Source organism: Salmo trutta, chromosome 3 (assembly GCF_901001165.1).
Source record: "Salmo trutta chromosome 3, fSalTru1.1, whole genome shotgun sequence".
Taxonomy (NCBI): Eukaryota; Metazoa; Chordata; class Actinopteri; order Salmoniformes; family Salmonidae; genus Salmo; species Salmo trutta.
This window is the reverse complement of record NC_042959.1, coordinates 19,000,006-19,019,246: the sequence shown is the minus strand read 5'-3', so window position 1 is coordinate 19,019,246 and position 19,241 is coordinate 19,000,006. Positions and strand designations below refer to the sequence as shown.

At 43.7% G+C, this 19,241-nt stretch overlaps 1 protein-coding gene across 1 annotated transcript; it reads left to right on the top strand.

The window, feature by feature from the left end:
• The first annotated feature begins 305 nt into the window (after positions 1–305).
• Positions 306–18,524, top strand: mars2 (methionyl-tRNA synthetase 2, mitochondrial). Its single transcript, XM_029725813.1, has 3 exons — positions 306–924; positions 16,563–16,897; positions 17,268–18,524. The coding sequence occupies exons 1-3, from the start codon at positions 639–641 to the stop codon at positions 18,459–18,461; spliced, it is 1,815 nt and encodes a 604-aa protein (XP_029581673.1). The 5' UTR covers positions 306–638; the 3' UTR covers positions 18,462–18,524.
• Positions 18,525–19,241: the final 717 nt, after the last annotated feature.

The following is a 19,241-nucleotide window of genomic DNA, read 5'->3' as shown; positions in this document are numbered from 1 at the left end:
ATTTGGTAGTGAGTGGAAACGCCAACCCGATGCTTCACATTTACGCATCTGTGGTTTCGTCCCAAGGATCAAGCGTAGCACTCGTTTTACAAGGCCCGGTGCCTCGGGCGGGTGGAGATTTTTTTTACCCATGGAATGGTTGAAAATTAGCAAAACCACGTTAAACCGGGGCACCGGGCAATGTAAAACGAATTGGCCCAATATCACGTGTGTCTTCCTGCTGATCGGATTGGTTGCTTCCTGTAGAAAGGGGCGGTATTAGTTTGTTGTGCACTGTGATTGGATTCATCCGAAATTACGTTGCAGCAAACGGAAGAAGATCTAACCTTGGCAGGGAAACAGACGTGGGTTTCATAAAGATATGCAAAGTGGAGTCTTCTATGGATTTATATTTCTATAAAAACAAACAATTACCGGGATTACTCAAAATACTTAAACTGTTTTGACATTTCTGGTGTCGTTACTTTTCTCTACGACTCATGGGCTTTTAGAAATGAATTAACACAGGGTGAGGATATCACTGTTGCTATTTACAATGGACCGCAATATCACCGCTGAGTTGGTAACGTTAGTCATATGGTCCGTCATAACCTCACAGTCATAGTTTGTGGACGCTGTCAACATTTGCCTGTTGTCCCATGATGAAGACGTACCTCTCCATTATCAGAAACTGTAAGGTTGCACATGCTACAAGATGTGCACTTTATCCATCCCCATCATTCACCTCAAAATGGAATTGCAAAAGGCTCATGGTGAGACGCCTGGGCACGTATATCCCGACAGAAGACCGGAACTATTATATCACCACCCCTATCTTCTATGTGAATGCTGCCCCTCATATTGGACACTTGTACTCGGCTGTTACTGCTGACTACCTGCACAGATACAAGCTTCTACAGGGGTTCAACTCCAGGTTTGCCACAGGTGAGTGAAAAACACATGCAAATCAATGTGGATTGATTGACATTGTGGTAATATTGTAGTTGCCCTTGTTTATAAGCTAAGTGAAATATCCCTATTGAAGCATTTTAACACACGTACCTAGCCAGTCCTCAACGGGCAGACCCCAGGTGGTGAGGGTATGCAACAACACCTCCGCCACACTGATCCTCAACACGGGGCCCGCCAGGGGTTTGTGCCCAGCCCCCTCCTATACTCCCTGTTTACCTATGACTGCATGGCTACACATGACTCCAACTCAATCATAAAGTTTACTGATGACATGACAGTGGTAGGCCTGATTATCAACAATGATGAGCCTACAGGGAGGAGGTTAGAGGAGTGATGCCAGAAAAATAACCTCTTCCTTAACGTAAAAAAAACAAAGGAGCTGATTGTGGACTACAGCAGACAGAGAGGGAGCATGACCTCATCCGCATGGGGGTCAAACGCTTTACAGCACTGTGTCACATGTAACAGTATAGATTCCGTCCCTCACCCCGCCCCTACCTGGGCTCGAACCAGGGACCCTCTGCACACATCAACAACTGCCTCCCATGAAGCATCGTTACCCATTGCTCCACAAAAGCCGCAGCCCTTGCAGAGCAAGGGGAACAACTACTTCAAGGTCTCAGAGCGAGTGACGTCACCGATTGAAACGCTATTAGCGCGCACCCACTAACTAGCTAACCATTTCACATCAGTTACACACAGGAAGGCCAAGAAGATCATCAAGGATCTCAGCCACCTGAGTCACGGTCTGTTCACTCTGCTACCATCTAGCAGACTGAGACAGTACAGGTGCATCAAAGCCGGGACAGACTGAAAAACAGCTCCTTTCGATCCCCAGGTCTCTATCAGACTGTTGATCAGCCATCATGCCATCTCCTGTAGTAGGAGACAAAAAGACTCACTCACACCTTACACAAACAGACACACAAACACACACACAGACTCCTGTACTCACATATACAATCACACACACACATATGCCCATACTCAGAAACACATGCACATTAGTGGTGTGCAGGTCAGACTTTTTGTTGACCTGCACCAGCCCGCAATTGCTAACAACCCATCCACAACTACTGACTATATGTGATAAAGTGACAATCTGAGGCCCGCACCCGACCCTAATTTCTCTGGACGGTTCTAACTTAGAATTTGTGGACAACTACAAATACCTAGATGTCTGGTTAGACTGTAAACTCTCCTTCCAGACTCGCATCAATCATCTCCAATCCAAAGTTAAATCTAGAATTTGCTTCCTATTTCGCAACAAAGCATACTTCACTCATGCTGCCAAACATACCCTCGTAAAACTGACCATCCTACCAATCCTCGACTTCGGCGATGTCATTTACAAAATAGCCTCCAATACCCTACTCAACAAGCTGGATGCAGTCTATCACAGTGCCATCCATTTTGTCACCAAAGCCCCATATACTACCCACCACTGCGACCTGTACGCTCTCGTTGGCTGGCCTTCGCTTCATAATCGTCGCCAAACACATTGGCTCCAGGTCATCTACAAGACCCTGCTAGGTAAAGTCCCCCCTTATCTCCGCTCACTGGTCACCATAGCAGCACCCACCTGTAGCACGCGCTCCAGCAGGTATATCTCTCTGGTCACCCCTAAAGCCAACTCCTCCTTTGGTCGTCTCTCCTTCCAGTTCTCTGCTGCCAATGACTGGAACGAACTACAAAAATCTCTGAAACTGGAAACACTTATCTCCCTCACTAGCTTTAAGCACCAGCTATCAGAGCAGCTCCCAGATCACTGCACCTGTACATAGCCCATCTATAATTTAGGCCAAACTACTACCTCTTCCCCTACTGTATTTATTTACTTTATTTATTTTGCTCCTTTGCACCATATTATTTATATTTTAACTTTGAACTTTCTTCAAACTACAAATCTACCATTCTAGTGTTTTACTTGCTATACTTTATTTACTTTGCCACCATGGCCTTTTTTTGCCTTTACCTCCCTTATCTCACATCATTTGCTCACATTGTATATAGTCTTATTTTTTTCTACTGCATCATTGATTGTATGTTGTTTTACTCCATGTGTAACGCTGTGTTTTTGTATGTTGTCGAACTGCTTTGCTTTATCTTGGCCAGGTCGCAATTGTAAATGAGAACTTGTTCTCAACTTGCCTACCTGGTGAAATAAATAAATAAAATAATCCTGTAGGCTAAAGTCAGAGACAGCGGGGTGCAGGATTTTTTGGTTTAGATAATTTAGATATGTTTCTGCTTATAATTTATAACTTTTTGGTAGGCAATTTGTTAGTCAACTTGTCAAATTAGATCCATGGATCTTCTGTTCTGTCATGTTGCCGTCATGGCTATAAAATACGTATGAGGACACAGAGGTCTGGACCTCGCTAATATTTTCAAATGTAAAAAATATATCTATATATCCTGGTTGCTAAAATTTCAGTTTGTGAGAAAACAAGCACTGAATAGTGCAGGGAATCATTGTACCATCTAAATCGTTGTGAAATATAATTTCAATAACAAAAAATATAGTTTTTACAGCTGTTTGAAGCTGGTGGACCAAAACCGCTGTTTGAAGCTGGTGACCAAAACTGAAAGTAACTTTCGTTTTGGGCCACCAGCTTTAAAAATCTTTAAAAACTATATATTTTGATGATACAATGATTCCCTACACTATTCAGGTTTTGTTTTCCACATAAACTGAAATTGAGCAAACATTGTAGAATTTTAGTAACCAGGGAAGGATAGAGCGATTTCCAGAAGTTATCATACACTAAGCTGACTGTGCCTTTAAACAGCTTGGAAAATTCCAGAAAATTATGTTGTGGCTTTAGAAGCTTCTGATAGGCTAATTGACATCATTTGAGTCAATTGGAGGTGTACCTGTGGATGTATTTCAAGGCCTACCTTCAAACTCAGTGCCTCTTTGCTTGACATCATGGGAAAATCAAAAGAAATCAGCCAAGACCTCAGAAAAAAAATTGTAGACCTCCACAAGTCTGGTTCATCCAATTTCCAAACACCTGAAGGTACCACGTTCATCTGTACAAACAAAAGTATAAACACCATGGGACCACGCAGCCGTCATACCGCTCAGGGGGGAGATGCGTTCTGTCTCCTAGTCACGAAAGTACTTTGGTGCGAAAAGTGCAAATCAATCCCAGAACAACAGCAAAGTACCTTGTGAAGATGCTGGATGAAACAGGTACAAAAGTGGATCTATATCCACAGTAAAACGAGTCCCATTATGTTGTGGGGGTGCTTTGCTGCAGGAGGGACTGGTGCACTTCACAAAATAGAGGGCTTCATGAGAAAGAGAAATATGTGGATATATTGAAGCAACATCTCAAGACATCAGTCAGGAAGTTCAAGCTTGGTCGCAAATGGGTCTTCCTAATGGACAATGACCCCAAGCATACTTCCAAAGTTGTGGCAAAATGGCTTAAGGACAACAAAGTCAAGGTATTGGAGTAGCCATCACAAAGCCCTATAGACAATTTGTGGGCAGAACTGAAAAAGCGTGTGCGAGCAAGGAGGCCTACTAACCTGACTCAGTTACACCAGCTCTGTCAGGAGGAATGGGCCAAAATTCACTCAACTTATTGTGAGAAGCGTGTGGAAGGCTACACAAAAATATGATCCAAGTGAAACAATTTAAAGGCAATGCTACCAAATACTAGTTGAGTGTATGTAAACCTCTTACCCACTGGGAATGTGATGAAAGAAAAAAAAGCTGAAATAAATTATTCTCTCTACTATTATTCTGACATTTCACATTCTTAAAATAAAGTGGTGATCCTATCTGACCTAAACTGTAATTTTTACTAGGATTAAATGTCAGGAATTGTGAAAAACTGAGTTTAAATGTATTTGGCTAAGGTGTATGTAAACTTCTGACTTCAACTGTATACGGAGGGTACCGGTACAGAGTCAATGTGCGGGGACACCGGTTAGTTGAGGTAGTATGTACATGTAGGTAGAATTAATTAAAGTGACTATGCATAGATGACAACAGAGAATAGAAGAGGAGGGAAGTTGGGATGGGGGCAATGTGAATAGTCTGGGTAGCCATTTGACTAGGTGTTCAGGAGTCTTATGGCTTGGAGGTAGAAGCTGTTGAGAAGCCTCTTGGACTTAGACTTGGCCCTCCGGTACCGCTTGCCGTGTGGTAGCAGGGAGAACAGTATGACTAGGGTGGCTGGAGTCTTTGACAATTTTTAGGGCCTTCCTCTGACACGTCCTGGATGGCAGGAAGCTTGGCCCCAGTGATGTACTGGGCCGTTTGCACTACCCTCTGTTGGAGGTCGACCGATTTAATCGGGATGGCCGATTTAATTAGGGCCGATTTCAAGTTTTCATAACAGTCGGTAATCGGTATTTTTGGCCACCGATTTCTTTTTTTTTTAAGTAATGTTTTTTCAACAAAAAAAATTGTACACCTTTATTTAACTAGGCATGTCAGATTAAGAACACATTCTTATTTTCAATGATGGACTAGGAACGGGGGTTAACTGCCTTGTTCAGGGGGGATTCAGGGATTTGTTTTTGTAACCTTCTGGTTACTAGTCCAACGCTCTAACCACCTGCATTACATTGCACTCCACGAGGAGCCTGCATGGCAGGCTGCCTACCAGTTACGCAAGGGCAGCAAGAAGCCAAGGTAAGTTGCTAGTCAGCATTAAACTTATCTTGTAAAAAAATAGCAATCTTAACATAATCACTAGTTAACTACACATGGTTGATGATATTACTAGTTTATCTAACGTGTCCTGCGTTGCATATAATTGATGCGGTGCCTGTTAATTTCTCATCGAATCACAGCCTACTTTGAATAACGGGTGATGATTTAACAAGCGCATTTGCAAAAAAAGCACTGTCGTTGCACCAATGTACCTAACCATAAACATCAATGCCTTTCTTTAAAATCAATACACAAGTATATATTTTTAAAACTGCATATTTAGTTACAATTGCCTGCTGACATGAAATTGTGTCACTGCTCTTGCGTTCATTGCCTGGCTCGTTGTGAACTAATTTGCCAGAATTTTACGTAATTATGACATACCATTGAAGGTTGTGCAATGTAACAGGAATATTTAGACTTCGGGATGCCACCCGTTAGATAAAATACGGACCGGTTCCGTATTTCACTGAAAGAAAAAAAAGTTTTGTTTTCGAGATGGTAGTTTCCGGATTAGACCATATTAATGACCAAAGGCTCGTATTTCTGTGTGTTTATTATATTATAATTAAGTCTATGATTTGATAGAGCAGTCTGACTGAGCAGTGGTAGGCACCAGCAGGCTCGTAAGCATTCATTCAAACAGCACTATCGTGCGTTTTGCCAGCAGCTCTTCGCAATGCACTGCGCTGTTTATGACTTCAAGCCTGTCAACTCCCAAGATTAGGCTGGTGTAACCGATGTGAAATGGCTAGCTGTAAGTCGCTCTGGATAAGAGCGTCTGCTAAATGATGTAAATGTAAATGTAGTTAGTGGGTGCGCAATAATAGCGTTTCAAACGTCACTCGTTCTGAGACTTGGGAGTGGTTGTTACCGTTGCTCTGCATGGGTAACGCTGCTTCGAGGGTGGCTGTTGTCGATGTGTTCCTGGTTCGAGCCCAGGTAGGAGCGAGGAGAGGGACGGAAGCTATACTGTTACACTGGCAATACTAAAGTGCCTATAAGAACATCCAATAGTCAAAGGTATATGAAATATAAATCGTATAGAGAAAAATAGTCCTATAATTCCTATAATAACTACAACCTAAAACGTCTTACCTGGGAATATTGAAGACTCGTGTTAAAAGGAACCACCAGCTTTCATATGTTCCCATGTTCTGAGCAAGGCACTTAAACGTTAGCTTTCTTACATGGCACATATTGCACTTTTACTTTCTTCTCCAACACTTTTTGTTTTTGCATTATTTAAACCAAACTGAACATGTTTCATTATTTATTTGAGGCTAAATTGATTTATTGATGTATTATATTAAGGTAAAATAAGTGTTCATTCAGTATTGTTGTAATTGTCATTATTACAAATAAATAACAAAATCGTCCGATTAATCGGTATCGGCTTTTTTGGTCCTCCAATAATCAGTATCGGCGTTGAAAAATTATAATTGGTCGACCTCTACCCTCTGTAGTGCCTTGCGGTCAGAGGCCGAGCAGTTGCCATACCAGGCAGTGATGCAACCAGTCAGAATGCTCTTGATGGTGCAGCTGCAGAACCTTTTGAGGATCTGAGGACCCATGCCAAATCTTTTCAGTCTCCTGAGGGAGAATAGGTTTTGTCGCCCGCTTCACGACTGTCATGGTGTGCTTGGACCATGTTAGTTTGTTGGTGATGTGGACACCAAGGAACTTGAAGCTCTCAACCTGTTCCACTGCAGCCCGGTCAATGAGAATGGGGCCGTGCTCAGTCCTCTTTTTACTGTAGTCCACAATCATCTCCTTTGTCTTGATCACGTTGAGGAAGAGGTTCACGTTGAGGAAGAGGTTCACGTTGAGGAAGAGGTTCACGTTGAGGAAGAGGTTCACGTTGAGGAAGAGGTTCACGTTGAGGAAGAGGTTCACGTTGAGGAAGAGGTTCACGTTGAGGAAGAGGTTCACGTTGAGGAAGAGGTTCACGTTGAGGAAGAGGTTCTTGTCCTGATACCAGATGGCCAGGTCTATGACCTCCTCCCTATCGGCTGTCTTGTTGTAGTCGGTAATCAGGCCTACCACTGTTGTGTCATCGGCAAATTTAAAGATGGTGTTGGAGCCGTGCCTGGCCGTGCAGTCATGAGTGAACAGGGAGTACAGGAGGGGGCTGAGCACGCACACCTGAGGGGACCTTGGGTTGAGGATCTGAGTGGCGGATGTGTTGTTACCTACCCTTACCATCTGGCGGCGGCCCGTCAGGAAGTCCAGGATACAGTTGCAGAGTGAGGTGTTAAGTTCCAGGGTCTTTAGCTTATTGATGAGCTTTGAGGGTACTATGGTGTTGAACGCTGAGTTGTAGTCAATGAATAGCATTCTGACATAGGTGTTCCTTTTGTCCAGGTGGGAAAGGGCAGTGTGGAGTGCAGTAGAGACTGCATCATCTGTGGATCTGTTGGGCGGTATGCAAATTGGAGTAGGTCTAGGGTTTCTGGGATGATGGTGTTGATGTGAGTGCCAAGGAATACAAAATCTATGTAATTTGAGACAGTGTTTTAATAAAGTACCACAGCATGAGCCATAATACCCATAAAACCTAGCGGTCAAACAGAAAAATGGTTCCAATTGTTTTTCCATCATACATTTTTCCCATAGGAGATTTTAGAAACACTTAAAATAAGGGCTGTGTTTTGTGTAAGCTTACCCAATTGTGAAGTTTTGATAACAATGTAAATCTCTCTCAGACAAGGTGAAGTATCAATTTTATTTGATTTCCAGGTGTTTGATGCCATTCCATTTGCTCCGTTCCGGCCATAATTATGAGCCATTCTCCCCTCAGAAGCCTCCACTGGTATTATGACACCTCACTGTGGGGCTCTATAGTCACATGCAAAGGGTTTCAGGTGTGATTGCAGGGTACAGTGGAAATCTTAGGCTCTGAGCTCCAACATGCAGGACTAAGAGAAATAAAAGAATGAAAATGGTAATAAAAAAACAATATAAATAGCACTATATACATCATAACTGTAGCAGTGATGAATAAATAAATGTCCATTGGGTTGGTGGCGGAGTCAAGACTGTTGAGGGGGGGTGACCATAGGGGAGGCAGCATGATCACTGAGGGGACCAAGTGAAATAAAAATGATGATGGAAATAAAAAATAAAAAAAATAAAAAATAAATAATATATATATATATACTGCTCAAAAAAATAAAGGGAACACTTAAACAACACAATGTAACTCCAAGTCAATCACACTTCTGTGAAATCAAACTGTCCACTTAGGAAGCAACACTGATTGACAATAAAGTTCACATTCTGTTGTGCAAATGGAATAGACAACAGGTGGAAATTATAGGCAATTAGCAAGACACCCCCAATAAAGGAGTGGTTCTGCAGGTGGGGACCACAGACAACTTCTCAGTTCCTATGCTTCCTGGCTGGTGTTTTGGTCACTTTTGAATGCTGGCAGGGCTTTCACTCTAGTGGTAGCATGAGACGGAGTCTACAACCCACACAAGTGGCTCAGGTACTGCAGCTCATCCAGGATGGCACATCAATGCGAGCTGTGGCAAGAAGGTTTGCTGTGTCTGTCAGCGTAGTGTCCAGCGCATGGAGGTGCTACCAGGAGACAGGCCAGTACATCAGGAGACGTGGAGGAGGCCGTAGGAGGGCAACAACCCAGCAGCAGGACCGCTACCGCCGCCTTTGTGCAAGGAGGAGCAGGAGAAGCACTGCCAAAGTCCTGCAAAATGACCTCCAGCAGGCCACAAATGTGCATGTGTCTGCTCAAACGGTCAGAAACAGACTCCATGAGGGTGGTATGAGGGCCCGACATCCACAGGTGGGGTTGTGCTTACAGCCCAACACCGTGCAGGACGTTTGGCATTTGCCAGATAACACCAAGATTGGCAAATTCGCCACTGGCGCCCTGTGCTCTTCACAGATGAAAGCAGGTTCACACTGAGCACGTGACAGACGTGACAGAGTCTGAAGACGCCGTGGAGAACGTTCTGCTGCCTGCTACATCCTCCAGCATGACCGGTTTGGCGGTGGGTCAGTCATGGTGTGGGGTGGCATTTCTTTGGGGGGCCGCACAGCCCTCCATGTGCTCGCCAGAGGTAGCCTGACTGCCATTAGGTACCGAGATGAGATCCTCAGACCCCTTGTGAGACCATATGCTGGTGCGGTTGGCCCTGGGTTCCTCCTAATGCAAGACAATGCTAGACCTCATGTGGCTGGAGTGTGTCAGCAGTTCCTGCAAGAGGAAGGCATTGATGCTATGGACTGGCCCGCCCGTTCTCCAGACCTGAATCCAATTGAGCACATCTGGGACATCATGTCTCGCTCCATCCACCAACGCCACGTTGCACCACAAACTGTCCAGGAGTTGGCGGATGCTTTAGTCCAGGTCTGGGAGGAGATCCCTCAGGAGACCATCCGCCACCTCATCAGGAGCATGCCCAGGCATTGTAGGGAGGTCATACAGGGACATGGAGGCCACACACACTACTGAGCCTCATTTTGACTTGTTTTAAGGACGTTACATCAAAGTTGGATCAGCCTATAGTGTGGTTTTCCACTTTAATTTTGAGTGTGACTCCAAATCCAGACTTCCATGGGTTGATAAATTGGATTTCCATTGATTATTTTTGTGGGATTTTGTTGTCAGCACATTCAACTATGTAAAGAAAAAAGTATTTAATAAGATTATTTCTTTCATTCAGATCTAGGATGTGTTGTTTAAGTGTTCCCTTTATTTTTTTGAGCAATATATATATATGTATGTATGTATGTATGTATGTATGTATGTATGTATGTATGTGTGTGTGTGTGTGTGTGTGTGTGTGTGTGTGTGTGAATGTCCCTAGGGGGAGCAGCAGGTAAGGTAAGAAAAGAGATCTATATAATGAGATGGTTTTATGCAATTCATCATTACAACTGATTGAACAGTCGCTGATGCTACGTAACATTGTATAGCTAATAGGCTATGTGTTTGTACATGGACTGAGGTGAATGAAGCTACAGTAGCAAAGGTGATAATGGCTGGGCTTGTTTTTGATGTTTTCCAAATAGCTTTTTCTTTCCATTTTTAGAAATTACGACCTCACAAAAACTCAAACCCTTATTATGGCCTTGGTTGCCCTAGAAGACTAAATAGACTCTTGCTCACCAGAATAATGTCATAAATTATAGAATGAATGCTCCAATATAGTTGACATCGATAAAGTTCTGTCATCTCTGTTCTAAGACCTTTAGGTACCGGGGGGAAAAATGCAATAACTCTCCAAGAAAATTGGAAGATTTTTTTAGTACAACATTTCCAAATGACATCAGTTTGACTGATTGTAAGGAAATAGAAAGCTGTGAAAATGACACAACATGTTTATGTTAATATTTCAGTTCAGCTTGGATGCATATTTTATGTGGTTGAAATACTATCAGCTTTTATGATGCTGATAAAAATGGAACCTCTACGGACGGTCCCTAACTGTGCATATTTCTTCACTCCTGTTCCCAAGTCAAAATGTACATTTGGTGTATAATTTTACAGCAAGAAATGTTTTTAATTCTGCAGGAGTTAATATTAAGACTATGAGACATAGTCAGGTCAGTGTCCAGATTTCAGTTTCCATTTAACCCAAAACTCAGACATGATCCTTTTTGAGACAGTGGATCAAGGTTGACTTTTTCTGCCCATTCCCAAAAAGCGATTGGCATGTAATATATTTGGCGTGCATAAAGTTAGGCCCAAACCTTAACACCTCGATCACACCTTGCATTTTGGTACACCAGAAGTACAGTGCATTCGGAAAGTATTCAGTCCCCTTGACTTTGACATTTTGTTACGTTACAGCCTTATTGTAAAATGTATTACATATTTTTTCCCCCTCAATCTACACACAATACCCCATAATAACAAAGTGTAAAACAGGTTATTAGAAATGTTTGCAAATTTATTACAAAAACTGATATCACATTTACATAAGTATTCAGACCCTTTGCAGTGAGAATCAAAATTGAGCTCAAGTGCATCCTGTTTCCATTGGTCATGCTTGAGATGTTTCAACAACTTGATTGGAGTCTACCTGTGGTAAATTCAATTGATTGGATATGATTTAGATTTTTATCTTATTTCAACTTTATTTCACCAGGTAGGCCAGTTGAGAACAAGTTCTCATTTACAACTGCGACCTGGCCAAGATAAAGCAAAGCAGTGCGACAAAAACAAAGAGTTACACATAAGCAAACATACAGTTAATAACACAATAGAAAAGAAAAATATAAAAATCTATGTACAGTGTGTGCAAATGTAGGGAGGTAGGCAATAAATAGGCCATAGAGGCACAATAATTACAATTTAGCATTAATACTGGAGTGATAGAAGTGCAGATGATGACGTGCAAGTAGAGATACTGGGGTGCAAGAGAGTAAGTAATAATATGGGGATGAGGTCGTTGGGTGTGCTATTTACAGATTGGCTGTGTACAGTGATCTGTGAGCTGCTCTGACAGCTGATGCTTAAAGTTAGAGAGGGAGATAGAAGTCTCCAGCTTCAGTGATTTTTCACAATTCGTTCCAGTCATTGGCAGCAGAGAACTGGAAGGAAAGGCGGCCAAAGTAAGTGTTGGCTTTGGGGATGACCAGTGCAATATACCTGCTGGTGCGCGTGCTGCGGGTGGGTGTTGCTATGGTGACCAGTGACCTGAGATAATGCGGGGCTTTACCTAGCAAAGACTTATAGATGACCTGGAGCCAGTGGGTTTGGCGACGAGAGCATACAGGTCGCAGTGGTAGGTAGAATATGGGGCTTTGGTGACAAAACAGATGGCACTGTGATAGACTACATCCAGTTTGCTGAGAAGAGTGTTGGGGGCTATTTTGTAAATGACATCGTCAAGGATCGGTAGGATAGTCAGTTTTACGAGGGTATGTTTGACAGCATGAGTGAAGGGGCTTTGTTGCGAAATAGGAAGCCGATTCTAGATTTAATTTTGGATTGGAGATGCTTAATGTGAGTCTGGAAGGAGAGTTTACAGTCTAACCAGACACCTAGGTATTTGTAGTTGTCCACATATTCTAGGTCAAAACCATCCAGAGTAGTGATGCTAGTCGGGCAGGAGGGTGCGGGCAGCAATTGTTTGAAGAGCATGCAATTAGTTTTACAAGCATTTAAAAGCAGTTGGAGGCCACGGAAGGAGTGTTGTATGGCGTTGAAGCTCGTTTGGAGGTTTGTTAGCACAGTGTCCAAAGAAGGACCAGATGTATACAGAATGGTGTCGTCTGCGTAGAGGTGGATCAGAGAATCACCCGCAGCAAGAGTGACATTTATTTATATTTTTATATATATACACACACACACACACACACACACAGCGAGAAAGGAGTCGGCCCGAGAATTGAACCCTGTGGCACCCCCATAGAGACTGCCAGAGGTCCGGACAACAGGCCCTCCGATTTGACACACTGAACTCTATCTGAGAAGTAGTTGGTGAACCAGGCGAGGCAGTCATTTGAGAAGCCAAGGTTATTGAGTCTGCCGATAAGAATACGGTGATTGACAGTGTCGAAAGCCTTGGCCAGGTCGATGAAGACGGCTGCACAGTACTGTCTTTTATGGATGGCGGTTACGATATCGTTTAGGACCTTGAGCGTGGCTGAGGTGCACCCGTGACCAGCTCGGAAACCAGATTGCATAGTGGAGAAGGTACGGTGGGATTCAAAATGGTCGGTGATCTGTTTGTTAACTTAGCGTTAGAAGATTTTAGAAAGGCAGGGCAGGATGGATATAGCAGTTCGGGTCTAGAGTGTCTCCCCCTTTGAAGAGAGGGATGACCGCAGCAGCTTTCCAATCTTTGGGGGGGGGGCTTGGGCAAGTTGCTGTGGGGGGGTGCTTAGATGTTGGCCGGGGTAGGGGTAGCCAGGTGGGAAGCATGGCCAGCCGTAGAAAAATGCTTATTGAGATTATCGTAGATTTACCGGTGGTGACGGTGTTTCCTATCCTCAGTGCAGTGGGCAGCTGGGAGGAGGTGCTCTTATTCTCCATGGACTTTACAGTGTCCCATAACCTTTTGGAATTCGTGCTACAGGAAGCACATCTCTGTTTGAAATAGCTAGCCTTGGCTTTCCTAACTGTCTGAGTATATTTGGAAAGGGACCTGTCTATATAAGGTCCCACAGTTGACAGTGCATGTCAGAGCAAAAACCAAGCCATGAGGTCGACGGGATTGTCTGTTGAGCTCCGAGGCAGGATTGTGTCGGTACAGATTTGGGGAAGGGTGCCAAAAATTTCTGCAGCATTGAAGGTCCCCAAGAACACAGTGGCCTCCATCATTTTTAAATGGCAGAAGTTTGGAATCGCCAAGACTCTTCCTAGAGCTCAGGGAGGTGACAAAGATCCCGATGGTCACTCTGACAAGGCTTTAGAGTTCCACTGTGGAGATGGGAGAACCTTCTCTGCAGCACTCCACCCATCAGGTTTTTATGGTAGAGTGGCCAGACGGAAGCCACTCATCAGTAAAAGGCACGACAGCCCGCTTGGAGTTTGCCAAAGGCACCTAAAGGACTCAGACCATGAGAAACAAGATTCTCTGGTCTGATGAAACCAAGATTGAACTCTTTGGCCTGAATGGCAAGCGTCACGTCTGGAGGAAACCTGGCACCATCCCTACGGTGAAGCGTGGTGGTGGCAACATGCTATGGGGAGGTTTTTCAGTGGCAGGGACTGGGAGACTATTCAGGATCGAAGGAAAGATGAACGCAGCAAAGTATAGAGAGATCCCTGATGAAATCCTGCTCCGGAGCACTCAGGACCTCAGACTAGGTTGAAGGTTCACCTTACAACAGGCCAACGACCCTAAGCACACAGCCAAAACAACGCAAGAGTGGCTTCGGGACAAGTCTCTGAATGTCCTTGAGTGGCCCGGACTTGAACCCGATCGAACATTTCTGGAGACCTGAAAATAGCTGTTCAGTGACACTCCCCATCTAACCTGACAGAGCTTGAGAGGATATGCAGAGAAGAATGGGAGAAACTCCCCAAATACAGGTGTGCCATGCTTGTAGCGTCATACCCAAGAAGACTTGAGGCTGTAATCGCTGCCAAAAGTGCTGAGTAAAGGGTCTGAATATGTGATATCATCAAAAAAATACGATTTTTGCTTTGTCATTATGGGGTATTGTGTGTAGGTTGAAGGGGGGAAAAACTATTTAACCCGTTTTAGAATAAGGCTGTAACGTAACAAAATGTGAAAAAAGTCCCAAGGGGTCTGAACTTTCCAAATGCACTGTACATTAATTTCCAATGGAACGATGCGTTTGCCTTGCAGCGCGTTCTATGCGGTGCATTCGTTGGATTTATTGTGTATGCGTCAACTGTATCTGTAGACGGCTTGACAGAAATAGTAGCAAAAGGTGAATGTTGAACTTGTGTTACGAACATCCAGATGAACGCATAAACCTCGTTCACATTACCCATAAGCCCTCTGTTACGTTGCGACGGCTTACATGCATTTCAATGGAGAATAAAGTTAAAGAAACAAGTTGAGGTAAAAGTAACTAAACAAAACATGTTTTATTATCACCTGAAACAATATATTTATCCTGTTTCGAATGAAAAGGTCATATTTTGCAATCTCCGAAAATGAATCCGATCTCTGACAAGAGACAGGCTCTCCATCTTGTGTTACAAACACCACACTTGTCAGTTCAGTCGTGGGGCGAGACTCCAGTGAAGACGGCGTAAGGAAATGCCTCCTAGTGGTCATATCATTCAATAGGATTTCACATGGAATTTTAGAAAAAGGTCTTATCTTTTTATGGAAAACTGCTTAAATAAAATGGCAGTTTAAACATTGAGAAAATTGTCTATTTGTCACGTCCCTACATTTTTCCACAACTACCTACACAAAGATTCTCTGTTCGGGCACACAAAACATTTTCTTGAGGCAAGCCGAAATCGTTAGCCGAAGTCTACGCCCACTCGTCGGTGATTGGTTAACAGTAGGGATTCTTCAATGAAGTGCCTGTTGTTATTCAACGAGAGACGAGTTGTCCTCGTGTACATTTTTTCACTTGAGAAATACTGTACCAAACATCCTAGTCAGATGCAAAAACGTCAATTCATGACATTTCTTGAGTTATCTTAGATTAATTCAGGTTACAGTGTCTCAAAATTGACAAACACAGTACTATTGTTTCTTTTTTCTCTCGTTTTTCAAGCGAAGGTCTTTTTAGAGAGTATGCGAGCACTCGTTCCGCTAGCTGAGCTCTGTTAGGCTAGGCGCCAGACGAACTGAAGCATGCTTACTCACTTATGCCAAAATAATGAAATAAAAACCTAAATCTAGCCTATAGAAATGATACATTTATGTATTTTTTTTCCAGCATTGTTTTCTCTTTTTTTCAATCTGACTGCAACCCACCCGCCCTTCATCCACACAATATTTCATGACCCAAAACCCACCCGCGCATCACAAATGCACAGACACACAGCCAATGCTGCAGTACCACGTATATAGAGACAGTGAACACTGGTCTGTTTCTTTTTATACTGTATTCATATACTGTATTCTTCACTTACTTCATTCTGATATCTACTACTGTACATTGCTATTAGTTACTGTTATACACTGGATTCTCGACATAGCTCACTAATGTATCTACTGCTGTACATATCATTCTAGGTATGTCTTGTTGGTGTATATATGCATAGATTGTTTCAGTAATCCAAATGTAATGTTATTTGGGTTGTTAACTGGATTCGTTCTGACATTTGATTTATTGCGTCTAGTTTTTGTTTGTGTACTTGTTTGACATTTTGCCTCACTGTTAGGAGCTAGTAACACACGCATTTCGCTGTACCCGCTATAACATCTGCTAAACTGTCATTTGATTTACCTTAGGGACAGGTGACCCGAGTTTTGAGACTCACCCCCTCCATTCATAATATCTAAATAACGTCTTTGCATTTCAGGTACAGATGAGCACGGACTCAAAATCCAACAGGCTGCCAATGCTGCCGGACAGGATCCTCTAAGTTTCTGCACTAAAGTATCTGAGAGATTCAAATACCTCTTCAAGAGCTGTCACATCTCATACACTGACTACATCCGTACCACTGAGGAGAGACACCGCTGTGCAGTGGAGCACTTCTGGACCGTGCTTCAGAGTAAAGGCTTCATCTATAAGGGGAATTATGAAGGCTGGTACTCCACGCAGGACGAGAGCTTCCTCACGCCATCGCAGGTGGGAGATGCCAAGGATTCATCAGGGAAGGAGATCATGATCTCTCTGGAGAGCGGCCACAAGGTAGGCTAAAGGATGACTTCATAAACAGTTGTTGCTCACGTCATAACAAGGTTTACTACTACATCTCATTGATTCATGTCATTTACTGAGTGTTGTTCCTTGGTATGGCCATGTAACGCTTCTCTTTCTAGCATAGGAAATGTAATAACGATTAGGAAGGTGAAATAAAATGTAGAACGTGATGTTTCTGAAGTAACACCTACACAATCTGAAAGAGAACAGGAAAAATCTTATCATCCATCATGTGTCAGATAAATTCAGGTCCAGTGACTCAAGTAGGTTTTAATTATTTAAAAAAAGTTGATTTACTACTCTAGTGCTCTTTATACATTGTTTTCTCAAAAAATCAAATCTGGTTTGTCTTTTACAGGTGGAGTGGATGAAGGAGGAGAACTACATGTTCCGTCTGTCTGAGTTCCGGTCCCGGCTGCAGGAGTGGCTGGAGGGGAACCCCAGGGCAGTGCAGCCAGAACGGTTCCACCACGCCGTTCTCCAGTGGCTCCAGGAGGACCTCCCAGACCTCTCTGTCTCCCGCCAGAGAAGCCGCCTCCAGTGGGGCATTCCAGTTCCTGGTGACCTCGACCAGACAATCTACGTGTGGTTAGACGCCCTGGTCAACTACCTCACAGTGGCTGGTTACCCGGACTCACACTCTCAATGGTGGAGGGCTGCCCATCATGTCGTGGGAAAGGACATTCTCAAATTCCATGCCATCTATTGGCCGGCATTCCTACTGGCTGCTGACTTGCCCCTCCCACAGACCATACATGTGCACTCTCATTGGACAGTGGGAGGGAAGAAAATGTCTAAAAGCTTGGGGAATGTGGTGGATCCCTTGGAGAGGTCTCAAAGGTTCACCATAGACGGTTTGAGGTACTTCCTCCTGCGCCAGGGGGTCCCAGACACAGACTGCGACTATGACGATGATAAAGTGGTCAAACTGCTCAATGCCGAGCTGACAGACTCGCTGGGTGGCCTTCTAAACCGCTGCACTGCCCCCTCTCTCAACCCAGCTCAGGTCTACCCCCACTTCTGCTCTGACTCCTTCCCCAGTCAAGGGACTGAAGCACATAACGGGAGGGCTGTGGATGAAGATTATCACATGCTGGATGCTGTACGTGCACTACCAGCCGTGGTGGAGCAGCACTACGAGAGTGTGCACGTGTACAAAGCTCTGGAGGCCATTAACCGGTGCGTGAGGCAGACCAATGGCTTTGTCCAGCGGCACACACCATGGAAGTTGGGCAGTGGGGATGGGAGAGACCAACTGTGGCTGGACACCATCCTCCATGTGTCCCTAGAGTGTCTGAGGATGTATGGGACACTCCTACAGCCCATAGTGCCAGAGATAGCAGACAAACTTCTGTCCAGGCTGGGTGTGAAGCCAGAGGAGAAGAGCTGGGCTGCCCTGGACTTCCTGGTTAAATATCAGGGAAAGGACTGCCCCTTTGAGGGCAGAGCACTGGGTCCTGACACTGGAGTCCTGTTTAATCGTCTGGAGAGGCCAAATGCAGAGAAGGGAAAACCCAAGAAGGCTAAGAAAGCCACTAAAGTGAAATCATAAATATGGAAATTCTATGTTTTCTGTCCATGTAAAATGAGTTGAAATAAATGAGTTGAAATATGTCACTAGTGTAATGCATTATTTTTCCTGTCTGTTTGAGCTTTCCTAACTGCTGCTTTTGTTTACAATTGATCATTATTATATTCAAATAGTGTTAAACCTTTTTGGGTTGTTGAGAGAAATTAAATGGTTCTACCTACAACCACCAATCAACACAAAGTAGTAGGTGTAGTCAAGGAAATAGACTAGGTCTATATGACAACACTGTTCAATAAGCATTTTCATTTGAAGTAGTTTTATCAAGTCAAGTTGCCATTTGGTAGGTACAGAACTAACACTACTTTAAAAAGTACAAAAAGTTGGAAGTGTTCCATATTATTTTCTCTCCCACCTCCCATATAAAGACCATACAAGTTCAGTACAGTATCTCCTCTAGCACGTTTCCTTTCACTGTTATCTCCTCTATAGAATGACCATCAGCTGAGAGGTTAAAGTTCAATCTGAATGACAGGAGAGATGACCAATGGGCCAGAGTTTTCACCATCATGATGAAATGGATAGAGTTTCTCAGTGAAGGTGCAGCCAGAGAAAGAGAAGATATGAGACTTGGCCTCGACATCATAGGAGACCTGTCCCTCCTCATAATCCACAAACACCCCAACCTTCTGGGTCTTCTCTTTTTATGGAGAGGGGGAGAGTGGGGCTAGTACAGGCCTGACGCTCATTCCAATACATCAGTCCCACACTCCAGTATCCATTCTCAGGGCACAGTGCTATCCT

Bases quoted from the DNA above. Each gene is read 5' to 3' on its own strand.
- mars2 (XM_029725813.1), top strand. From the start codon at position 639: ATGATGAAGACGTACCTCTCCATTATCAGAAACTGTAAGGTTGCACAT. The intron at 925-16,562 runs GTGAGTGAAAAA...TTTGCATTTCAG, and splicing joins CAACTCCAGGTTTGCCACAG to GTACAGATGAGCACGGACTC. The intron at 16,898-17,267 runs GTAGGCTAAAGG...TGTCTTTTACAG, and splicing joins CTCTGGAGAGCGGCCACAAG to GTGGAGTGGATGAAGGAGGA.